The 26024-nt window shown below is 35.8% G+C and overlaps 1 protein-coding gene across 4 annotated transcripts; it reads left to right on the plus strand.

The window, feature by feature from the left end:
- Positions 1-218: 218 nt before the first annotated feature.
- On the plus strand, positions 219-24577 carry YTHDF1 (YTH N6-methyladenosine RNA binding protein 1). Of its 4 annotated transcripts, none has more exons than XR_003568292.1 (6): positions 219-288; positions 836-860; positions 2329-2408; positions 16716-18239; positions 19324-19440; positions 23087-24577. XR_003568292.1 is itself a non-coding variant. In XM_027852468.1 (6 exons), exons 1-5 carry the CDS (start codon positions 262-264, stop codon positions 18497-18499), a joined length of 1743 nt encoding a protein of 580 aa, XP_027708269.1. In that variant the 5' UTR covers positions 219-261; the 3' UTR covers positions 18500-18547; positions 23087-24577. The 4 variants fall into 4 exon arrangements, 3 of the variants coding, with proteins under 3 accessions (XP_027708269.1, XP_027708273.1, XP_027708284.1); XM_027852468.1 differs by lacking the exon at positions 19324-19440 and adding an exon at positions 18413-18547; XM_027852472.1 differs by lacking the exon at positions 23087-24577 and adding an exon at positions 18413-18547 and having other exon boundaries at positions 19324-19343.
- Positions 24578-26024: the final 1447 nt, after the last annotated feature.

Genomic DNA, 26024 nt, shown 5'->3' on the forward strand with positions numbered 1-26024 from the left:
GCAGGCGGGCGGTGAGGAGCGGGAAGTGACAGGGCCCCCCACCCCACCCCGGCCGGAGACCGAGCCCCGGCGCCACCCCCGCAGCCCCGGCGGGCGCAGGTCCTCGGCGCCGCGCCGCCCTCAGCCACTCCGCGTGGGACCCGGCCCGACCCGACCCGACCCTCGGCACCCCCGCCTCCCGGGCCAGCCCGACGCCTCCCTTCTCCCCCTCCCCCTCCCACCCCCCTCCCCCTCCCACCCCCTGGGCCTGGTTCATGAATTATGTCGGCCACCAGCGTAGACCCTCAGGTAAGCCTCTGGTGTGGGGGGGGGAGGCTGGGGTTACCTCGGGGGTTCCCGCCCCGGAGTGCGTATCGGGGAGGGGGAGGGAGAACTGTGGCCTGTTTCCCCCTCCTTTCCGCTGCTCATTCATCACCCCCCCCCGCCCCCCCCCCTTCCCCCAGTCTGGACCGCTTTTCTGAGATCTTCCTGCCATTCCTTTTCTCCCCGCCTTCGATAATTCCCAGTCTCTCCAGTTATGGAGAAGCTTTAAAGGGGTGGGGGGGGGAGGAGGAAGAAAAGAAACTATGTCTCTGACCTGGAAGGTTAGAGAAATTTCCCCACACCGCATGTAAACTAAACACAGGTTTGGATTAATGATTGCGACGAGGAGTGAATACAGTACTTTCCATTGTTAAACAGAACAAAAACATTCTCTTAAACGAGACACTTAAAACTTTGGTGTTTTTCCTTTAAACTTACCTTCCTGGACTTAAATGGATCCCTCCACGAGTAACTTTTTTTCTCTTTTCTTGGGCTTTTTCTGTGTTTGGTCTCCTCGGCTATGGCATTATAGAGAACAAAAGGACAAGATAATAAAGGTAAGGAAAGTTCTGGGAATTTACATTGGATTTTATAATAGTATATGACGAAGGAGGAGTTCTTTCTTTGAAAATGATTCATGTTTGCAGTAAAGACCATATGGAAACCACTTAGTGAGCTACCAAAGAAACTGAAGTCTTTTTTTTTTCTTTAGATTTTTGAGAGATGCTTTGGGTTACATGCAGGATAACATTGTTAACTTGTTGAAGAAAATAAATTTTTAAACATAATCCCATGAAAGGCTTTCTGGTATACAGGAAAGCACAAGCCTGAAAGTCACAAGGAGGTGGCTTTTCATCACAGCTTTTTCACTGTGTGACCTTGGGCAAGTCATTAGATTAGGCCTCATTTGCCTCATTAGTAAAGGTTTAAATTTCTCTGATTCTGTGCTTTTCCCTATATTCTTCTTTTATGATAAGAAGTGTGAGGGAGTTGCCAGGCTGAATCATCACAGAATCGAATGGTTTTAAATAAATATTCCAGGTCTTAATTACCTAGTTCTAAGATACTTTCTTTAAAATTGTCATCTGAAGAGTCACTGCACTGATTTAACATGTGCTTCTCTAGGAAGGAAGCTTAATTCTCTTTTATGGTCTCACATCATTTAGAGTAGTTGAAATTTTGTTTTTTAAAAGTTATAAAACAAATAATCAGAAGTCTTCTTGTTTTTGCAGAAGACTGTTTTTACTTTGTTATATTGTGCTGATGTCCTTAATTGCATTGTATATTCATTTTTCCAGGTCACAGTCATAAATGGGGTTGGAACTCAATTATGTGACTTCCAGAATTTTTTTGTCATGTAATTGTAGTCATTTGTCTCAGCTAGATATGCATTACAGGTTTTGTGTGTTTTCTTGAAATAAATTTGCTTTGGTGTCCCTAGTTTGGGGTGGAATTTGAGTCCTATTTACCACAAATTGAGCTTAGATTTTATTTATTAGGAGGTAGTCTATGTGAGCATGTGTGTGCATTTATTAATTAAATATTATGTGCCATCTTGAGGTGGGAGTGGATTAATCTGGAAAAGGCCTTCTGCAGGAGGTGATTTTTGGGTGGAGGCTTGAAAGAAGCCAAGGATTCTAAGAAGTGGAGATTCAGAAGAGCATTCCAGGGATAGGGAACAGTTAGTAGAAAGTCTCGGAGATAGGAAATGGAGCTTAGTGTATGAGGTACTGAAAGTAGACCAATATAGCTGGACCACATTCTTGATCATTTATATATATCCTATATGTTTATTTCTAGACTTCTCCCCAAAATTTATAAAAATACAGTATCTAAGGTTATTGAAAGTTCTGTACTGTTATTTACAGTACTATTAATGGTTATTTCTGTTTTTACATATTGGAAACCATATAATTTTTCATAGAAATTGATGGGAAAGGGAACTTGACCTTTTTTAGTTTGCATGTATTAAAGTAATTGTTGATGAACTTTTAAAGTATAATATTTTGCAACTTCTTACTCTAGTACAAAATGGTTCGTTGCATCAGAAGGATACAGTGCATGACAGTGACTTTGAACCCTACCTTTCAGGACAGTCAAATCAGGTTAGTATGTTGTTGATGTGTTCTTTTAACAGTTTGTTTGCATTGAAAATTTTTTGTTGTATGTTTTGGGGCTGTTTTTAAAAAAATCCCCAAAGAATGAATAAAACAGTATAGTTTGAAATGAAAGAAACCCTGAAGAAACTTTAAATCAGAGAGCTGACTAGCCTTTTGGCTCTTAAAATATATTTCTATATTAAACATGGATCACAAATGCAGTGAAAATGAGCATCTTTGTTTCAAGCAATAGTATGGTATAGTGGATTAGAGTGCTGGATTTGGAGTTAGGAAGACCCTGGTTCAAGTCTCACCTCTGACACTTTACCTGAAGGACCTTAGGTAAATCACTTAACTTCTCTGGGCCCTGGTTTCCTCATCAGTAAAATGGAGGTGGGGGTGGGGGGTGGGGGATGAGGGAAGTGTACTAGTTTGTTTCTAAGATCCCTTCCATCTCTGAAGTCCTGTGGTTTTTTCTGGTGGAACTGCCTCCTATGGAAGGATAGGATAGAATAGATAAAGGAGTCTGCCAGTGACTTTGAAAATTGTCATTTAATATGGTGTCTTTAGCAAGTCTTTGGCGATTGTAGCATGCATACCTTCAGAAGCTTCCAGAGCACTGAGTTTGTGTTAGACGGCTTGGACTTAAATTTTGCCTCTGCTGCTTCATCCTATATAACCTTGGGCAAGTCACTTAATATCTTTAGCCCTTGCTTTCTCCATCTGTAAAATGAAAGATTGAGACTAAATGATCTCTGAGGTCCTTTGCAACCCTAAAAAACGATGAAAAAGTCCTGTTCTCTTAGTTTTAAACTTGGAACATAACTTACTTTGTAAGAATGCTCCTCCCCCCACCCCACATACTTTGACCTTCCACAGAGCACCCACTTTTGATGACTTCTTTCCTGGCTGTCTTAATACTGGCTCCCTGCCAGGAGTTAAGTCAGGGACTAAGCTATTAATAGCCCCAGTAGGCTGACAAGCCCAATAGAGATGAGCACAGGCCATCCAGAATTCCTCTGCTGCTTCTTGATTACTCTGACTCTCCTCTAGAGCTAACCAGACTCGGAATAATCCAGCCTACTGCCTCTAGTTAGCAGTGCCTTGCCCTGGACTTGGGTAGCAGAAATGACCACAGCTCAAGTCAGGATCATAGATTATAGATTTGGAACAGGAAGAGGAGCCTCAGAAGTAATTTCACTCCAACCCCCTCATTTTGTGATGAGAAAACTGAAGCCCAGGGAGTTTAAGTGATTTTCCTAAGGTCACATAATAGTAAGTGGTAGACCTGGGTTCTGTCCCCTTTGTAGATCCAGCATTCTTTCCTTTTCACCATCTTCCCTCAGGTCAGTGACAAAAGGTTCAGTTTTCTTTAGCTTCACGTTCGTTTCAGAGACTTTGCAATGAAACTGTTTCTTTGTCCATCGTAATTATATTTTACTCTTAGTTTGGATTTCTCTGTATACCACTATGTTTGTCTCTCTCTTGGGCACTGAACTTATCCTTAGTTATTTTGCATATATCTAATATTTCCAGTTACTTCATAAGTTCATTGAGGGCAAAGCCTGTTTTGTGTCATGTGTGCATTATGAGCACCTAGCACAGTGCTTTGCACATGATAAGTGCTTCACAAATGTTTGAAGAGTTGAATTGTTACATGTATGCTGGATTTTAGCAAAAAAAAAAAAATTTGTTAAAACTAACTGAACTGGCAATTTCAAAAGTTGGAATAAGCTACCTTGGCCCCAATTCTATATTGGTTCTGAAGTAATGTAGAAAAAAGTACATACCATTGGCCATTAACATGACAATTTTGGTTAATTTATATGAAGTTTAAAATTCTTAGTGAGAGAGTAAAACTAATAATTGATAATAAAACATTTTCCAAATACCCAACTGACATGGAAGTCATATTTAGAAATGTTGTTGGCTGCATGGAGGATGCTAGATTCTTGATGCTTGTAGAACTATAGAATATTACAGTGACAATTCATATTTCTATAGTACTTTCAGGTTTACCAAGCCATCTCCTTACTACAACTCTTTGAGGTAGGCAGTGTTCTTTTTATTGAGCTTGATTTTATAGGTGAAGCAACAGGGTCAAAGAGGTGAAGGGACTTGCCTGTGGTTACATAGCTAGTAAGTATTATATCTAGGATTCAAATCCAGGGTTCTTTTTATTATTGATGAGATGGTGGAGGTAATGCTTATTTGCAATTCTTATACATAAATGTAAGCTATTCGTATTATCATTATACACCAGTCTAAGAACTGGCTGGGATCTCAGAGATCATCTGACTTACTCATCTACCAGTACCCCATCCACCAATTTTTTTAGAGGATGAAGGAAGTTGTGGCTGAGAGGTTAATTTCCTTGTCCAAAACTACAGAGTTGGAACCAGAAAGCCTTTTATCTTTTTAAAAAAAATTGATTTTATATACAAATCATGTGATTTCAATTCTATTTAAAGTCTCCTTAAATTATTGTTGTAATTGTGAGTTATTTGGAATACTGCTCTTTTGTTTTTGGATTCTAACGTTTCTGGACTTAGGTCATTACTACTTTTAAAGAGTTTTCTTCTTTCAAACAATCCTAAGTTTTCAAGCTTATTTTCAAGATATAATATAGTAATCCATTTTTCAGTAGTGATTGATTCTCTCTGATCACTGAAGTGAGACCCCTTTGGTTGATAAATAACAGACAATAATCTTGCCAATCTAGCTATTTCCAGATGACTTGATTGTATTCTAGGTATCTAGATATTGTTGGTAATATCCAGACTAGATCTACTAATGTTTACTATAAAACCTGAACAATTTTGGGCAAAGTAACAAAGAATGCCTTTGTAAATTTTATAGAACAGTATGCATTTTTAGACACGAGTCTCTTTTTGCAAGCTTCTCATTTTGTTCAAAGTTAAGTTGAATTGGAATGGAATAAGATAAGGCATTCATCATTTGCAAAATGGTCTTCTGTGAATTTAAAATCTTTAGTTTTAAAGATTCTGTCCTATCTGTTCTTTCACTGAATTGTATAGTGCAATAAACTATAGTAATAGTAAAATCCTGGCTATCCTGAACTTCAGGGAGTTACGGATAGCCAATTTTTCTATATATGCCTGAGGGCTTTACCCCTTTAAGGATCCAGGCATTAAAAAGTTTTGAAAAGTCTTTTTAATACAATGTTTGTCAAATACCTACTATGTGTGAGCCATATAAGAGAGACAGTTTAGTATAAGGGATAGAGAGCTGGTCTTAGACTCAAGAAGACATGGGTTCAAGTCTTGTCTCTGGCTGTGTCATCTTGGGCAAGTCAATTGACCTCTCATTATGCCAGGAAACTTTTTAAGACAATAAATTGCAAAACAGATACCAGTCTGTATTGGTGGAGGAAGTTCTTCATCTGGAGCTCCCTACACTATTGAAAGCATAGATCCAGTTTCTAAAAAATGAGTAAGATACTTTGCTGGTATAAACTGTATAAATATAAATATAAACATGTATAAATACATGTATTCCTGCCTTCTTAGGGTATACTTAAAGCAAGCATTTTCTTGGTGCTGGGATGGAGGTGGAGTATAGTTATGAATGTTAGTTAACATTCATATTGTTACATAATATCAATCAACCAATAAACATTTATTAAGTGCTTAGTATGTGCCAGGCATTGTACTAAGCTTTGGAGATACAGAAAGAGGAAAAAGACAGCCCCTGCCCTCGGGGGGGGGGGGGGGGCTTATCATCTAATGGGGGAAATAACATGTAAACAAATGTATACAGGATAAATAGGAAATAACTAGAATTAAGAGGAGTTGGGAAAGGTTTCCTTTAGTGGGTGGGATTTTAGTTGGGACTTAAAGGAAGCCGAAGAAGTCAGGAGATGTTTAGGAAGGGGGGGGAGGACAATCAGTGAAAATGCCTGGAGCAGAGAGATATAGTGTCTTGTTTGTGGAATAGCAAAGAGGCCAGTGTCACTGGATCAGAGTGATGGGGAGTGAGGACTAAGAAAACTGGAAAGGTAAGACGGGGTTAGGTTATAAAGGGCTTTGAATGCCAAACAGCATTTTGTATTTGCTCCTGGAGAGAAAATGAAGTCACTGGAGTTCATTGAAGGGTGCGGATGACGTGGTCAGAATTGTACTTTAGGAAATCACTTTGGTGGCTGAATGGAGGGGTGAATTGGAGTAGGGAGAGACTTGCTGATCAGCAGACTACTATAGTAGTCTAGGCATGAGGTAATAAGAACTTGGACTGGAGTGGTGTTGGTGTCAGAGCAGAGATGGGGGTTTATTCGGGAGATATTGCAAAGGTGAAATTGACAGGCCTCAGTAACAGCTCAGATACCGGAGTGCAAGGTAGTGAAGAATACAGCTTGACTCTTCGGTAATGAGCCTAAGGACTAGGAGGATGGTGTTGCCCTCTTTAGTAATAGGGAAATTGGGGGGTAGGGTGAGGACTTTGGAGGAAAGATAATGAGTTTTGTTTGCTTTGGACGTGTTGAGTTTAAGATGTGTGTTGAACATCTAATTAGAGATATCTGAAAGACAGTTGGAGGTGTGAGATTGAAGGTTAATAGATGGGTTGGGGCAGTTGAATACTGTGACACGTACGAGTACTTTTGAATTGCATAGGAATGAATGGCCCAAGATTGCTTTTTTATTCCCCAGTTTGTCCTGCCTTTCAGTTTTTCTTGTCCCTTGTTTTGCTGTCAGTTATCATGTCTTGCTATCAGCGGACTTCTCTGTTAGCTCTTAGTGTGTAAATAAGAGGAAATAGATTCTGCCTGTAGTGAAGGGTTCTCTTATGTAGAGTAAGTTATAGAACATGAACTTTGTAACGTTTATTTTAGCTGTGCAGAAGCCTCTTTTTCCTATCATGGTTCTTATTTGTATTCTAAATAGGTAAGGTATTAGGATCATAGGATTTAGAGCTGGAAGGAACTTTATGGATCACATAGTACAAATGTCTCTCAATCTCCACCCCCCCCCCCCCCCCCCCCCCCCCGTTACAGATGATGTTGAGGCCCAGAAAGGGGAAATGACTCGCTTGAGGTCACATAGGTAGTAAGTGGCTGAACTGGGAACTCTTTAAATACCACATCTAATGAATGTTCTTTACAGGACACCATGCTTTCACTCCTACTTTCCTGCTCATTGGACCCTGGGCAAATCACCTGTTTCACAGAGTTTATGAAAAAGGATCTTTGCATACCTTATAATGCTATATAAATGTTAGCTACTATTTTTGTGCAGTTTAGTTTTGTTTAAACAATATATAAAAGTTTAAGTCTTGTTCAGAGTTTCATTATCTAATATTGAAAACTTTATAACCTGGCAAGAAGCCAGCATGGTTTTAGGTATTGTGAATTGGAGATGTCACATACATGGTCATCAGTGATAAGTGATTAACACTGAGTTTGTTTCATTATGTAAGCAGTATTAAGAGATTGCATCCTACCAGTAGATGTCTAGTCAAATAATTTGATTTAGATTACTTTCTGAAATGGTACAAATACATGTTGCTAAATTTTTAAAAACTTAACTACAAGAAAAACTCTTAAGCCTTGCCTATCTAATGATTTGGTCTTTTCTGAATTCTCAGAATTTGATAGTTTTTCTAGTTCCAGAACTGGATTAAAATCTACTTTCAGTAGTTTTTAGAATTCAAATACTCAGAATAATTGTGATCAGGATAGAGACTAGACTTGTGCTTTTCTTTGTATGGTAAACTCCCAGGGGAGGAGATGCCTTCTATCCTTCTGGTGCAGGGTGACACCTTCTATGCATCTTTTGGTCTTGAAGAATTGCCTAGAACATTGAGAGATATAATGACTTGCCCAGGGTCACATAGCCAGTATATATCAGAGGCAAGACTTAAACCTACTGTTGCTAACTTTGAAGTGAGCTCTCTGTTCACTGTGATGTGCTGCCTTTCATCATATAGATACAAAAAGGAATAGAACTAAATTTTATTTTCTTTCTTTAAAAAGGTCCCATTAAATGCCATTATATTTTTCAATTGTGTCTGACTCTTTGTGACCCCTTTGGGGTTTTCTTGGCAAAGATACTAGAGTGGTGTGCCGTTTCCTTCCCCAGCTCGTTTTACAAGTTAGGCAAATAGGGTTAAGTGACTTGCCTAAGTTCATACAATGAGGGTCTGAGACCAAATTTGAACTCAGGAAGTTGAATCTTCCTGACTGCAGGCCTGGTACTCTATCCACTTCACCACCTTATTACTTCCATTACTATTTAGCCAGGATTTCTAGCTTAGTTATTTATAACGGGCTCTCTCAAGTTTTTTTCTCCCTTAGAAGTTCAAGTCCATTGAACTTTTGAAGAAAATCACCAAATGACACAACCATACGAGTGACTAGTGGGTCAGTGGATCATGTGTTTTTAGGATCATAACTCTAGAGCTGGAAAGGACTTCAAAGGTTTTAATCTATTCCAAACTATTCCCCTCCTTCTCCCTCTCCCACCCCCCCCATTTTACATATAAGGAAACTGAGGCTTAGAGAGATTAAGTGACAGGTGGTAAGTAGAAAAGATATCTTATGTCTAATATTTGAGTAAGAAGAAAATTTATATTTTTATTAGAAGTCTTATCTTTATTTTAATTTTTCACAACTTAAAAAGATCATCTCTTCAAGACTGGCTTTCAGAATTAAGTATAAAGCAATCAGTTGAGCAATGAAAGGAATTGAGGAGGAAAGAAGTAATTTTGTGAAAGTTAAGTAGTGTAGGCTGTTTAAAAATCATGGGATTTAGATGTGGATGGGATGTTAATGATCATTTAGTACTAGGCTATACAACTAGTACAACCCCTTCATTTTACAGATACTTCTGAGACCAAAGAAAGGAAGTGATTTGCCTAAAGTCACAAAGGTAGTAAGTGGCAGAACCAGGATTTGAATCCAGGCCCTCTGACTGTAAATCAAGAGTTGTTTTCACCACATACTGCAAACTGTCTGTGGTCTATGAGATACTCAGCTGGACTAGACTGGTTAGGAGATAGCGTTGTCAAATATTTGTATAGTGTTTTTACTTGTGAATTTTTCAGTTAAGTTTCTGATATGTAATCAAAATAGATTTGCCCTATTCTTAACTTTTGTTTCAGAAAAATATCCTGTAATGAGACATTTTCAGGTTGCAGAATGTATCTATCTGAGATAACTTTAAGTAGATTTTTATAATTAAAATAGCTAGAAGACTGAAGATTCAATTTTGAGGCTTACCTGTGTAATGCCTCTCTTAGTACCATATGTTTGTAAATACTTTCGTCATGTTATTGATATGGATAAATTGAAAACTACTGTTCTGACTTTTTTATTTTACTCATTTTTAATGCTTTTAGAAGGGGTCCTTGATCTTAAGAGAGTTTCCCAACAATGATTTTTGTATACTGCTGAAAGTAGATTTCTTAACACTTTTAAGTGAAGATTGTTTTAGGGATTTTATTTAACTTCTCAGAACAGAGACAAATTTGTGTGCTTCTTTTTATCAAAGTGAATTTTTATTTGTATTTTCTATATCCGTAGTAGAATATCTTAAAATAGGATCACTTATTAGTAGGTCTAGGGAATTCATTTAGGACATCTATCTAGGAGAACACAAATATTTTAGAGATTTAAACAGCTGTTAATCTCAGTCATTTTTTTTTTTGGTCTAGATTTCTTATAGTAAATTTTTTTAAATTGCCTTAAAGTACGTAATAAGGGTGCATATTAACTTTGCCAAGTTACTTAGAACCAAATGTGCTGATGGAATTAGCAGTAAGTTTTATTATTCTTGTTGGTTGACAAGTGAAGACAATAAGCATATTGTGTCATAAAACATACTGAGAAATGGTATGTGTCAGAAACTGCTGTTTCTATATTCCATTATTGATCTTTCTAATTCTGGAGAACATACAAGAATTCAAGGGGAAAATCCTTATGAATAATTATTAAAAATTACCAACCAGGTAAAGAAATTTTAATATTTTCTTGACATACATGGTACCTACCCACAGGGTTTTATTCTTAAGCTTTCTGTGAATTTAAGATACTCTTTGACCTTGTAGTCCCTGGCCTATATGAATTATTTTATAGGGAGAGCAAAACCTCTACATTATGTTTGGTGATTTTGCTCCTTCTTTTAAAGAACCTATGAAAGTAATCAGATTCATCAGATGCTTTCCAGTATACCTTTAAAAGCTTTCTGCTTAAATGAATCTCTTCTTTTGTCTCAGTCCCTCCTCCATGTCACTGTAATGTCTGAGTCATTTTATTGTTCATGAAACTTAAGTATTTACATAATTTTGGGTCTTGCTTCTCAGAAAAAAGGATATAGGAAATAAAGATTTGAGTTCCATGACCTTTTTATATGATTAAATTTCTAGTGAGTATGGAAACACCCTTTCCTGCTTTTAGTTCTGGAGCCAATATATACCAGTTTTAACTTTTGAACATATTTTTTGTAAGCCATCCTTTTTAAAGTAACAAAAGTAAATTGACTAAGGATGATAACCAATGATTACTTAAATTTTCATTGTCTGTTAGGGAGTTTATAAACTTCTACAGAGAAACTCCTCCTGATTTACTTATTTTGGCTTTGCTGTTTGGAGGAAACTGTTAATTTTTTTTTTTGTTTTAAAGGGGAAATTACTGTCTTCATGCAAATTTCAAGGTTTTTTTTTTTTTTTTTTTTCTTGAGATCTTGATTCATCCCAGAGACTGGGGTTGTAATGTCTTGATAACTAAGACTATTAGTTGTTTGAGGTAATGCTTAGGCCAAAAGAATTGGTAGTTTTGATTTAACTCTTTTTTCCTCTAATATGCTCCCCAAGAATTGTTTTTGTTATTCCTTCTGAGAACAGAAATATACCTTTTATGAAACATCACAAAAGTATGATATAAAGTTTTGATTTTGTTTTCATAGCTTTAATAATTAACCTATGTAAATATTTTCCTTACTCTTCAGAACATCTAATTTCATTCGTTTGGGTATTCTTTCTACCTGTGCTGAATGAAGTTCTTCTATATAAGGTCCAAAAGTCTTAGTGCAGTTTTAAGCTTTAATAACTTAAAACTTTTTTGGTTCTCTCTATATATATAGTCTTCATGAGTAACTGTGGCCAAGTGAATCACCCTGGTGGGATATCTTCTAATGTCAGCTTCTCTAGATTTAGCAAGACTGATCTTTAACGATAGTTCTTTACTAGTACCATACTTGTTATCTTTTCAAATTGTTAAGACCTGCCATAGCTTGTACATCAGTGCCATTGCCTCAGAGAATTCAGAGTTACCCATCATGTCATAATGAGGCATTCATATGTAGTACTGCTAAGGGACTCCACTATTGCCAAAACTGAAATAAATTTACAATTTAATGCATTGAGAAAGTACAGAACTAATTTGTTACATGAAAAAATAAAATTAGGGAGTTTTTCATTTGGAACAGAATTATAGAATTTTTTGAGCCAGAAGAGACCTTATAGATGATCTTGTGTGTACTCTCTCTGTGTTCATATACATGCTGAATGTGTATAAACAAGAGGGAACAGAAGACTTGAAAACTAAAGTACAGGGAAAAGGAGGCTCCACAGATACCTGTGTGTGAGCACAGAATGAGAATGAGTTTGCGTTTGTAAGTGTGTACATGAATGAAAGGGAATGCCACCAGATTGGTTACAGGAGTGTGTTTTGTGCATTATTTTTGTTGTAGAACTACACAAGACTGGAAAATAATGAGTAAGTTTATATTTATGTATGAATGAGGAAAGGCGGTATGTAGCACTGTGTGTGTGTGTGTGTGTGTGTGTGTGTGTGTGTGTGTGTGTGTGGAGGAGTGGTGAGTGGATAAGGAATAAAGTGGATAAAGTGTCCCTGTTTGTATTTGAGCTTCCTGCTGAAGGAAGAAGTGAGACCTTGAAGACAGAGAAATAGCATCTTGGAAGGGCTGGTGCAAGGACTGATGAGAGCCTCTTATGGAAAAGTTGTTGAATTTGAAATTAGAAGACCTGGGCTCAAATCCTATCACTTCTGTTCAATAGCTTTTACCTTTGGCGAGTTATTTGACTTTTCTGGGCCTCAGTTTCCTCATCTGAAAAACGAATGTGTTTAAACAGATGATTTCTGAGGTCCCTTCTATCTTTAGACCTATAATTGTTTCTTGTTGGCAGAACTTTTAAGTAAACTGCATCTCAGCTCTTTTGAATATTGTAAATCCCTATACAAAAAGTAAAGAAAAATACCATATAAATGGAATCTTATTTCTTTCTTGCCTCCATCAAGAAGCATTTGATATGTGGGGGTTAGAAAGAAATAGAAGACATAGTTCCTGCCCACTAGGAGATTACAATCTAGTTCAGGAGATAGTACAAATTCATTAAAGATAACTCATATAAACTGAATCTTTATAAAGGAATATGTTAATGTTAAATATGTTAGAGAAATTTGCTACTTAAAAAACTTTCAGAGAAATCTTTGTGAAGGAGGACTCATTTTATAATATAAATAATCACTTCCAGTTGATTTATGTATTTGATTTACAAGTGGGAGCATACCTGTATTCCTCCTATACTTTGTTCTTTGTATAGGAAAAATATATGCAGAATAAATGAGATTAATTGGGGTGACCCATTAGTAGTTCTGAGGATCAGGAAAAGTTTTGGGTAGAAAGTGTCACCTGAGTAGTTTTGAAAGAAACAAGGGATACTAAGAGATGAGGTAAGATGAGAGTGTGCGTTCCAAGTGTGGCAGACATCCAGTGCAAAGGCAGAGACAGGCCATGGAATATCTTGTGCAAGGAATAGCAAGAAGGACAATTTGGCTGGCAATAGGGATCCTGTATGATAAGGTTGGAAAAGTAGTTTAGGGCCAGGCTGTGAAGGATTTTAAAATCTAAACAAAGAGTTATATTTGATCCTACTTACAATAGGGAAGCATTAGAGTTTACTGGGTTAGGAGAATGATGTGGTCAGGCTTGAACCTCAGGAAATTCACCTTGGCTGCTGTGTGGAGGATGGATTATAGTGGGGAAAGACTTAAGGCAGGGAGACTAATAGAATAATGCTTTTGTCCAGGCAACAGGTGATGAAGACTCATACTAAGATGGTGGATGTGTGAGGAGAGAGAAGGGGATAATTAACATTCTACTTAAGCTTGTTGGCGCGCGTGCGTGTGTGTGTGTGTGTCCGTGTGTCCACTTTTGGCCTACCTTTATTATGTTGATCTGTTGGTTACCAGCCCTATTTAGGAGTGTCCCTGAGATTAAGTAATTCTTGATCTGTGGACTTTGGTTGGGCAAGGATATGTTATATGAGTTCAGATTTACTGAAGATGAAGTTTAACGGTGGTTTACAATGTGATTGCAGACAGATAATGAATTTTGTTGGAAGAAGCCCTTTGCTGATCCATAAATGATACCACTGACTTTTCAGGTCCAACCTAACAATGATGAGTGGAGTTTTTACTCAGATTTTAAAAGGTGGGCACATACACTTAATATAGTATATATAAGGTAGGGCGATGGTAGGAAGAATACACTTCACACACAGAGTTTCTACTTAAACCCCCAACATCAGAGATGGAAGGTAGCGGTTTAAAGCATAAAGGGAGTGAGTGTGTGTGTGTGTGTGTGTGTGTGTGTGTGTGTGGATGTGTAAGTAGATAGAAATTTCAACCATATCAACTTAATTGTTATGGTAAAAATAACCTTGGTGCATTGTGCTATTTTATGTGTTTGCACATATACTTGGATTTGATGTGCTGTTCAGTCAAAACTTAAGTATTATGTCAGAAGCAGCCGTTACTTCTAAGGGATTTTAGTTCAGTCACTATTTTCTCTTTGCTTCCAATCCACTCAACCAAATTTGTTAAACTGCTTTGTAGTTTAGTTAGCTTCAGTCTTGGCCATTACTACAGACTAGGTCCTTAACTCTTCCTGGCTTGTCATAGTTTATTACAGTCATCAAGTTTTAAAAATAGCCTTCAATTAGAAATATAGGACTTAGAATTAAAAGGAATGGAAGAGATCATTTATTCCATATCCTTTTTTTCTTTTTCTTGGCAGAGGAAGAACCTTAGGCATATAGCAAAATAACTTGCCAGTGGTCACATGAGTACTAAAATAGAGTACTGGGATTCAAACCCAGATCCTGAACTTTTAAATCCAGTGCTCATTCTGCTTTGTCATCCTATTGCTCCATTTATTTCAGAGTAGATAGGAATTTTCATCATTACAGTTGCATCTGAGGGTGCATTGTATTGACATTGTACATCTAAATCATGTAGTAACTTTGACATTTGGAAGAGAACTTTATCTTGAAAGAACAGGCCATAATAGGAATCTAAGGAGCTGGTTTTAGTAGAAAGAGGGTGATCTTGATCATCTTGGGTTGTTTGAGGGGACTATGGAGGGCCTTATAAAGAAAGAATAAGTCTGCTCTTGGGCTCCTGTTAAGTAAAATTCCAATTTGCTTGTTGGGTAATAGCTAGGAATGAGAACGTTAGTAAAAGAGATGGGCTTGAGGAGAAGCAGAATTTTTAAAAAATATTGATGCCTTTTCTTTTTACATTTACATTCATTTGGGCGTACACATGACTCCCTTCCTGCCCCTACTCCTCCCTTAAATTATAACAAAGATTGTTTTTAAATTCAGAAAACCCAGTCAATGTGTTGACTTTAGTCTGAGCATATGTAGCATTCCACATCTGTAATCCCTTACTTTTTAAGTGAAGAAAAAATGGTACGTGTACTCATTTGTGACAAATTGAAAAAGAAAGGAAGTATATTTTTCATTCATTTTATGATAAGCCAGAATTTCTAAACCTAGCATGAAGGCAGAATGGAGGTTTCTACCTTATGACCACAACCTGATACTAATATGATTCGGGCCACTACCAGTACCAGAACGGTTTTGGTAGGCAGCTAGGGTGGCCTGGAGTTAGCAAGATCTGAGTTCAAATATGACCTTCAACACTTAATAGCGGAGTGATTCTGGGCAAGTCACTTTACTTCTGTTTGCCTCAGTTTTCTCATCTGTAAAATGGGGATCATAATAGCATCTACCTTACAGGGTTGTTGTGAGCACCAAATGAGATAATAATTGTAAAACATTTAGCACAGTGCCTGGCACGTAGTAAGTGGTATATAAATATTAGCTATTAATAGCGGAGGTCGTAGCATCCGATTTTACAGTGTTTGAGAAAGATTTATGTTCAGGTAGCTCCTCAAAATTTGCTCAGGGTCAGCAATTCTAGAAGGCTGATTTACTTGGAGAGATGAGAGCTAATAAAATGAGTATGATCGTTATTATAGGTCTCAGAGCAATTGAATATCTTCTGTCTTCTCTCTTTCTTGAATTTGGAAGGAAAGAGAGGGAGAGATGATATCAGAATGAAGGGTTACAGTAGTCTGCTGACCACAGAAACTTGGCCTAGTGATTTGGAGTAACAGAAATTTACCTTCTCTTTCTTCTATAAAACAATAAAAATTACACCCAAAGAACTATATTATGCACAGTTTACTTAAAGCTATGATCATATGGCTACTAAGTGTCAGAGCTAGCACTCAAACCAAAATAATCCAAAGCCAGTGTTCTTCCCACTATATTGTGTTGCCTTCCAGTCCACTATTCTTCCTTTGATAGTGTTATCAAATGACATAAAAGGTATAATTGACTTCTTTGTTGATTTTAGGTTAGAAAGATGCCCTCAAAATAGCCTAATTTCTACTAATAAATTATAAGAAATCCATCTTGGATGTACCTGACTCCTTTTTGGAGCTGTTTGCACTCTTAAGTGTGTCCTACCTGTGGAATAATGAGTTCTGTAAATTTCACTATTAAAGAGTACAGAAAGATATAGTTCCAGCCCTGGCTCCATCTTTGAAAGTTAAGAGTAGACAGGATTTTAGCCCCAGAAATGATGAAGTATGTTAAGTCAATTATGTAATCAGATGAACTCAATAAAATATTTAATTTTAGAATAGGGAATTACTTTTTAGTATAATTGTCACTTTTTATTTAAATTCAGATAGTCATAAATGAAATTGCTTTGTACTTTGAGACTGATCTGAAATGTTTGAATTCTCAATCTGCCTTAAAAACCTTATGTCATTCTTAAATAATCATTTACCTTTTAATATGCCATTGAAAGCTGTTTTGATAATAAATTAGCAACCTTACCCAGCATGAAGCTCTAGTTGATCTATGGTTTAAACAAAGTGTAGCACTCTAAAAAGGAAAATTAATCATATAATTTTAATAAATTCTTTATATTTTTATAAATACAGACCTAACTCTAAAAATAATTTTGATTTTCTTTAACAGAATAATAGCTATCCCTCAGTGACTGATCCCTACCTTTCCAGTTACTATCCACCACCTATTGGATTTCCTTACTCACTCAGTGAAGCACCATGGTCTACTGGTGGTGATCCACCTATTCCATATCTCACCACCTATGGACAGCTTAGTAATGGCGACCATCATTTCATGCATGATGCTGTTTTTGGACAACCTGGGGGTCTGGGAAACAATATCTATCAACACAGGTTTAATTTTTTCCCAGAAAACCCTGCATTTTCAGCATGGGGAACAAGTGGATCCCAAGGACAACAAACTCAAAGTTCAGCTTATGGAAGCAGTTATAGCTACCCACCCAGTTCTTTGGGTGGTACCATTGTTGATGGACAGACAGGATTTCATAATGACACTTTAAATAAAGCACCTGGAGTGAATAGCATTGAGCAGGGAATGGTTGGACTTAAGATTGGTGGAGATGTGACAACATCTGCAGTTAAGACGGTAGGATCTGTTAACAGTGCTGTAATGACTGGTGCTCTTTCTGGTAATGGTGGATCAAGCGTAAACTTACCAGTTTCAAAACCAACATCTTGGGCTGCCATTGCCAGCAAACCTGCAAAACCACAACCTAAAATGAAAACAAAAAGTGGACCTATAATTGGAGGCGCTTTACCTCCTCCACCTATAAAACATAATATGGACATTGGTACTTGGGATAATAAGGGGCCTGTGAGCAAGGCTCCCGCTCCCCAACAGATTCCATCACCTCAGTCTCTCCCACAGCCACAACAACAGATTGTTCAGCCTATTCCAACTCAGCCTCCTCCTTTGGCCCAGACACAATATCAGAACCCTCAGCAACCACCCCCAAACCGTTGGGTAGCCCCTCGAAACCGAAATGCAGCTTTTGGACAAAGTGGAGGAACCAGTAGCGATAGCAACTCTACTGGAAATGCCCAAACTAATTCTGTTCCAGGTGGAGAATCACACCCTGTCCTTGAAAAACTGAAAGCTGCCCATAGTTATAACCCTAAAGAATTTGATTGGAATCTTAAAAATGGACGTGTTTTCATAATAAAGAGCTATTCTGAGGATGATATTCATCGTTCCATTAAATACTCCATTTGGTGTAGCACAGAACATGGAAACAAACGTTTGGACAGTGCTTTCCGCTCTTTGAACAGTAAGGGTCCTGTCTATTTGCTCTTCAGTGTCAATGGTAGTGGACATTTTTGTGGAGTAGCAGAGATGAAGTCACCTGTGGACTATGGCACTAGTGCTGGTGTCTGGTCTCAGGACAAATGGAAGGGGAAATTTGATGTCAAGTGGATCTTTGTCAAGGATGTACCCAACAACCAACTTCGACACATCAGGCTGGAGAATAATGACAACAAACCAGTTACAAACTCCCGTGACACACAGGAGGTACCCTTAGAAAAAGCTAAACAAGTGCTTAAAATTATTTCCACTTACAAGCACACAACCTCCATCTTTGATGATTTTTCTCATTATGAAAAGCGCCAAGAAGAGGAAGAAGTAGTGCGCAAGGTAAATTTGTATTTGATTTCTTAGTTTTCAGAAAAGATGCCATCTAAAGAGGGGAGAAGGATAGAAATGGAAATTACTATGTAATTGTTGTCATGACTAACTCAGATTTGAGCACTATAATCATGAAAATGACCAGGTTGGACACAGGTTGAATTTTTTTTTTTTTGCCACAGCAACTCAGATACCATCTAAGTTACAGAGCGGTTGTGATCTGCATCAGTGGAGGGCATATCCACACCGATGAAATTACAGATCCTTGAAGTGTTAAAGTACAAGTCATGAAAATAGAAAAGTCAAGGAAATGTCAGGTATTGTAATGGCAAATTTAGGGAGACCTGATAGTTTTCTTTGGTTTAATAAACAGAAATTTAATAGTTAACCTCAGAGGCTCTTCTAGTACAGTAGTACAAATAGAAAAAAAAATAGCATAAGGTAGCATCAATTCTGCCTTACACTCTTAATTTTTGTGGAGAACTTCCACCTTCTAGGGATTTGCTAGACATTTTCACAATACAGTAATTTATAAAACTAAGTAATTTCCAGTTTGGATTTTTAGCCATCTTGTTCTGAGTGTTCAGAGAAGTGATAATGTGCTTTGCTTTTTAAGGGTTTTGATTATAATTTGAGGTTTTCTTAGCATTGGGAATAAGTGGGTGGGAATATGGTACTTTTCTTTTATCCATGTCAAAGCAGATGAAGATTTAAGATAGAGAATTTGAACTTGACTATTTACTATCTAATGCCATAAATAGACTTGCTCATGAGTAACAAGCCACTCTCATTTCTCCATTCCTAGGCTAATCACATTTATTTCAAATATTTCATTTTTTTCTTGCGAAATTTTGGAATGGAATATAAATTTGAATGGGAATTTGGTTTCATGTGGCCTTTACTTTTTCTGGTGTTCTAATTTGAACAGTAGTTACTTAAACACTTCTTTACTCCATTCATCAATTAAGAGCTTTCATTTGTTCATCTACCTTTTAATCTAATTTATTTCCATTGTATAAGGGAAACATGGGATTAAATGACTAAAATGATTGTGCTATGCAAAATAGCTTTAATATGTTTGAATAATTTTTAGGATAAGACTGCATGGATGATCAAAGCTGGGGTCCATGAGCAAGCAAAGTGACATGCTGGTGATGTAGTATAGTCATTCATGTGTGATTGTCTCCAATCTTCAGGCTTAATTTTTCAGGTATGGGCAGTCTACTAAGGGAAGTCCTATTAGAGCAAGCTATTCCTGACATCGAGGATAACACATTCTTAAATTTTTATTTTAAGAAAATATTTGTTTATATACAAGTTAAGTAAAATGGACAGTTTTCCTTTTTTTTTTACATCTGAGGTTTTGAGTACTTGCACGGTGTGTTTGTATATATAGTAAGGAAATGATATAAAAAAGACAACTTTTAAAATAAAACTACTTGTAGTTTTTTTTATAGTAATTCATATCAATTTTCCATTTGAAGTGAAGGGTAGCTCAAACGGTTGATCTTAGATGGCCTTTATAGTCCCTTTCAACTCTAGTAGTTGACAATTGTAACATAAAAAGATAGTTATTATTGTTACTAGGTGATGCTCAGATCAGGAGACTTTTGACTTTTAATGTATTTTATTATAAATTTTTAATTGAAGGAAAGGAGCTTTCATTATATAATTTATGAAAGAAAATGGGAGCTGGGAGAGACCTATCCATATAAAATAGTTAAATTCTCTGTAAACTGGGAGTCAAAACTTTGGTTTCATCACAGTGTGTGACCTTAGCTAAGTCATTTAATAGCTGTATCTTAGTTTACTTCTCTGAAATGGCTTTGCTAATATTCTACCTTTTCTAACCTCCTCGAGATGTGAAGTCTAATGAAATTGCGTAAATTTTTTAAACTTCTAGCTTTTCAAATCAAAGGTACTATATATATATCTATATATCTATATATACATAAACATGCATGCATACTATATGTGTATATATGTCAGATATACATACAGATGTATTCATATATATGTGTATATATGTAGTATACTTAGTATGAAAATAGTAATTGTGCTTTAACTCTTGTTTATGTAGTCTTTTTTTAAGTTACAAAGCCTTTTCACTGAGTTTCAGAGATGTTCAATGACTTGCCTATGGGTTACACATCTATTAAGTGTTACTGTATATAAATAATTTTTGTTAAACCTGAAAAATTCATTAGGTCAGGCTTTATTATTTATTTTAATAACCTGTCTCCTTAGTGCAGAAGTTGGCAATACCTCTTTCTTCTAGTTGCTTCCCTTGAAGTGTGTCAGAAAATGCAAACCAATTTTGATATTATTCTAATTAAGCACAATCATTAAGGCAAATCTAATCATGCTTTCCGCCCCCAACTTATCTGTTCTACTGTCATTGGAACAGATAAATAAGAATTGACTAATAAGTACATTTTCCAAAAATTTCTTGTTAATATTTTCAGAAAACTTAAATCAAAGTTTTTCATCTCAGAAACATTTAACAGTTTTTACCCCATGATATAAATATCTTTTGAACTCGTTAAAATGCATGTTGGAAGTTAAGAGACTACATATCTATTTAGGTAACAGGAATAATATCAGTTTAAAGATTTAATTAAGAACTGAGAGTTTGATATATTTTTATGTTGTATTTAAATTTGGTTTTCTAAAATTTTATCTCTATGGATTTCCAGTAAGTAATGAGTTCTTAAATGTGGAGTAAACAGAAATTAAATAATTGGGACAGGGAAAATTAATTCTTAGCCTGGTTGTAAAAATTTGCATAATTTTCATTTAGTTTTACTCAGTAAATTTAAATGGTATTTGAAGGTACCCTATGTACTTGGAGTTTTGTTTTATTTTAAAATTAAAATATTGTGTTTTGTAATATCCATAAAATAAATTTCAAAAATTTCAATTTTAAGCTATTAACTTTTATAAACTTGTACCAATGTTTGATGGACATAGTTCATAAGTATGATATAGTGAAAATAATCATGAAGATACTCTGAAATTTCATAAAGCATTCAGCCCTAATGCTGGGAATTGAAGAAATTCAACTTTGAAATTACCTCTAATTCCTTAGTAAAGGCCACCAGGTTCTAGATTTGACAAAATGTTACTTAACTCTGGACAGACTCTTAGATTATCTTCAATCATATTGTATTTAGATTATTGAAAACTTGAGTGTTCAGCTAAGTATAAAACTGAACCAAAAAATTCCTCATCCACATTTCAAACTATAGCACCAATCATAGTTACTACTGACAGGAACCAGTCCAGAACATGTTGGATCATCTCCATATAAATAAGAAGGCTGCACTCTCAGGATAACAAATTTTGACTGAAAACTAGATAAAGGCAAGAGAAAGTAAATTGAGAGTAAGCAGTTGCTGAAATGTTCATTGTTGAGCATTCAGCTAGTAAGATTGAATCTGTCTTCTTTTGTTACCATTTTATTTATATGGAGGAGATGATACTTAACTGCTTCCTGTATAATGATTTTGTGATGATTATTTGTACCAAATGAACAAGAGAGATATTAACTGTCAGAAAATTGAATGAGGCATGATATAGCAAAAAAGAAAAGCTACACATTATAAGGATGAAAGTTATTAATAATGGTAGGGGAGAAAGAAGAACTGTTTGCTTTGAGGGGAGTCATCAATCTCATAGGAGGAAATGACTTCATTTCTCAGGGGAATACAGTACTTGTAGAGTTAAATAAAACATAATTATTTTGCTCTCATGGTCTAGACTTGGTTAATTTTTCTTATTTATTTTTTTTTAAGAGGTGAAGTTAGAGGAAATTAAATCTTCCTAGATATGTGAGCTGTTACTTGTCCTAGTATAAAACTCCAGATAAGGCAGAATAAAAAACATTTTCAGTAAAATGCTATTTATATGATAACATATTTCACATATATAATGTAAATAATTAAAATGAGCAGAAGACTTTATTTAGTGTGTTTAAATTATACTTTAACAAGCTAGAGTTTTTTGGGGGCTTTTTGGTATATTTTAGGGTAGGAAATAAAGGTTCTAGGTTTATACTGTTAGTATAGTGCTTTTCTGTACATCATGATTAGCAGTTTCATTCTTGGAAATGAAAGTACGCAAGAGCTATTTTTTCTGAGTAGTCATAAATTAAATAATTTATTTTTAGAATTGGATTTTTCTTCATATGCTTAAATTCTGTGCTGAATATGCCAGGAAAAAAATTGAGATTGTTTCTAGACAGTCCCAGAACTAGTTGGTTATACTTTGGCAATAAAATGTAGTTGTTTGAAAGGGAATGTAAATGGGCATTCTCTGTATAGTGGAAGTAAACTGAATAGAGTGTGAATGAATGTAATACATATAGGAATAGTTAATTGGAAGTGACGGCATTTTCTTAACAGTGTTAGCAGCTCTTATTGGGTACAAATAATCTTAGTATTTTTCCCATGCAAAATGTTATTTGTATTTAATCAGATAATTCAGGTTAAGAAAAGCTTGATCACTTAAGCAAATAACCCTATTAACCAGAAATATTAAATATTTCTGCTTGCAGAAAAAGCTTTTGATGGGTCCAAATTGACTTTTTAAAGAGGAAACCATTTAGTTTAACTAAAAAACTAACCTGATTTGACCAGTATCACTAATTTTATCTTGGGGCTTTAAATGCAACTTATAGCTTGACACTTTGAGAATGTGTTATTTTAGGCATGCAGTGGGTAAAAACTTCCGGTAACGTGGTAGGTAAATTTTGTCATGGTGGGTGAAGTTTTATATTTTACATTTTTAATATACCTATGAAGTATATAATATGTTTTTTTAATGTATTTAACCTTTACTTATTTTCTTTTTTATAGGAACGGCAGAATCGAAACAAACAATAAAAATAAAGATAAACTAGAACTGTTCACGAACTCAACTATGAAAAACAAACTAAAAAATGCTGGTGCTGTATCTAGGCATCAGGACTGACTAAAGCTTTCAGCTCCAATGCATCTTCTCATGCAGGGGAAATTAAGTTGTTGCATCTTTAATTACTTTGTAGCTTTTTTTCCCAGGTGGATCTGCATTAATTTGTATTTTTTCTATGTATAATGCTCTAGAACCCATTAATAAAGTTGTATTTTTTTTAAGTCAGCTATTAATCAGACTGACCTAATAAACTATAAGATAAGCATCCTTAAAAAACAAAAAAGACAAGCCTAATGCTTCCCAAAGAATTTTTTTTTTTTTTTTAGTTTTGGCACAAATTATGTTCCTTTTCTTATATTCACAGTAATTTTATATATCTATACATATGAGCCTTCGTGTACTCCCCTTTCACGGTTTTATGGCGAAATAACAAACCATGCATTGTTTTGTCATGTAAAACGTTCTGTTAAAATACTTTCTCTTAAAAATAGTGAAATCAAAAGGTAAATCAGATCAGTTTTTGCAGATGTTTTGCCATTTATTTTGTCTGTGATTACACTTCTAAAAAGCCAGGATTGTCAGTTTGATTTTCTACTAAATGGGGAAAAATTAAACTTTTAAGTTATTACATGCTGTGGAAAATTGTTTAGATTTCTTTAACACAAACAAAAGAATCCCTTTCAAGTTCTGTTAACCAGAGCTTTTTGAAATCATTTGTTATACCATATCCTGCAGAGAATATTTCTCACAGCCATAATTGCTTTATTGTTTATATAGCTTAATAATAATAATAATAATAATGATGATGATGGGATGCTATCAACAATGCAGGGTTTTTGAAAATGTGTTTTAAACCTGGTTCAGCTTTCAGGTGTTCTTAGTTTATTGCAGACATTTTTAATTTTTCCCCGTATTCCTTACTTGAGAGTCCAAATGCCATTTTAAGTTTTTATACCAATAATGCTGAGCTTTAATGTAGGAACTAATAGGATGGAGAGTATGATGGATTATGCCTCAACTGTTTAAAATTGACGGTGTATATGTCTAATTTTTTTTTCTGTTGGATGAGTAAAAGAAAAACTTTTAAAAACTCAGTTTGCTGTCATGTTTTTGTGGAATGAGGGAACCGCTGAAGAGCTCAACACCAAATGGATTTGGAATTAAGCATGAAAATGGTGCTCATGCCTGTTGCTCTGGCCCACCGAATCTGTACGCGTTTGTTGTAGAGGATCCTTGCCATATTAGAAAGCAAATGTCTTCTGAACACTATTTACTCCAAAAGATCCTCTGATTTAAAGTTTAACTGTATCATTTAGACTTGTATTTAGAACGCATAACTCTTGTCTCTGTTACTGCCTGTATGGAGTAATGGACATCAGATTAACTTTTTTCCTCTAGGAGAATACAAGCCTTAATAAACAATACCTATTTAGCAAGTTTGATGTCATTTCATTTTTTCCCCTTGAATGGGGCAATATTTTAAAATTCTAATTCCAGAGCTAATTAGTGGTATCCTTATTTCAAGTAATATACCTTTGTGTTTCAGTGGTTCTTAACTCTTTGATAGGTTTTTCCTGGGTAATATTTGTAAGAGAATATCTTAACTGCTTGGTAGAGAGTTATAGAGTATGAGGACTTCAGAGAAATTAAGGCATTTTCTTTTGCTTAGTCTGTATATTTAAACTTTTAAAAGAAAATGAGAATAAAATGGTCCACAGAATTCATAATTTTTACTATGAATCGAAATAATCAGCCAACTTTTATTAAGTACTTATCCTTGAGGGGAGGGACTGTTTTTGCCTTTCCATGTATTCCTAGTGCTTAGCACCTAGTGCCTGACATCTAGTAAACCCTTTATCAAGGAAGGCTATTGGAGTTTGAGTAGAGGATGACATAGTCATATTTGCATTTTAGGAATATCAGTTTAGAGGCTATAGAGTAAAGGTTCCCAAATTTATTTGGCCTACTGCCCCCTTCTCAAAAAAAAAAATTTACTCCGCAACCCCCTGGAAATCTACTTTAGCCCTTTAATGGTTTTTTTGAAATTTGTATCATTTCAAAAAAATAATTTTTTAAAAAAATTACATCTTAAATTTGATACATTATTGTAAATTTGTGGATTTTTTTCCTGCATTGAAAATTTTGATGATGTGATATTGTGTCATGTAACTGTGTAATTGTATAATTATTAACGAGTTATTACACACATATATTCCTGCCAGTGTATGCTGGACTTCCTGACAATATGGGACACACTTCCCTGCCAATACGTACTTGTTAAGACCTGTTCACAGACTTGACCACTGATCAGTTATAACTTACATTTTGTGAATTTATTTGGAAAATAATGTAATCACTATGACTAACTCTGTTATACAACAGATGAAACATATACAAATGATTTTTCAGAATTTTCTTCTTTCCTTATGCTTCCACTAACCCCCTTATTTTTATTCAGTGCCTCCCAATTATCCCTGAAGCTACTGCTACCCCCATATATCATTTCAGCACCCCCCCCCCCCCCCCGAGTGCCACCCCCCACTATCATAGAGGATGGATTGGTGTGGAACAAGAGTCAGGTGAGACATGACAAAGGCCTGAACATGAGTAGTGGTTGTATGAGAGGAAAGGTGATTTTTGAGAAATGTGGACAAAAGTTGGCAACTGATTTTATACTGGGGTCGGAATGAAGAGTTGAGGAAGACACCAGTTAATACAAACCTGGGTAACTGAAAAAATGATAGGTCCTTCAACAGAAATGTAGACATTTAGATGAGAGATGAAACAGAAGCAGAACATACGAATAAAGGAATCTTCCAAATTAGTAATATGTTTTATTATATTAGTCAATATAGTCCTTTTTTCCTGCAATATCCTCCAAGT

The sequence above is a fragment of the Vombatus ursinus genome, unplaced genomic scaffold (genome assembly GCF_900497805.2).
Source record: "Vombatus ursinus unplaced genomic scaffold, bare-nosed wombat genome assembly UNPS02000580.1, whole genome shotgun sequence".
In the NCBI taxonomy this organism is placed as follows: domain Eukaryota; kingdom Metazoa; phylum Chordata; class Mammalia; order Diprotodontia; family Vombatidae; genus Vombatus; species Vombatus ursinus.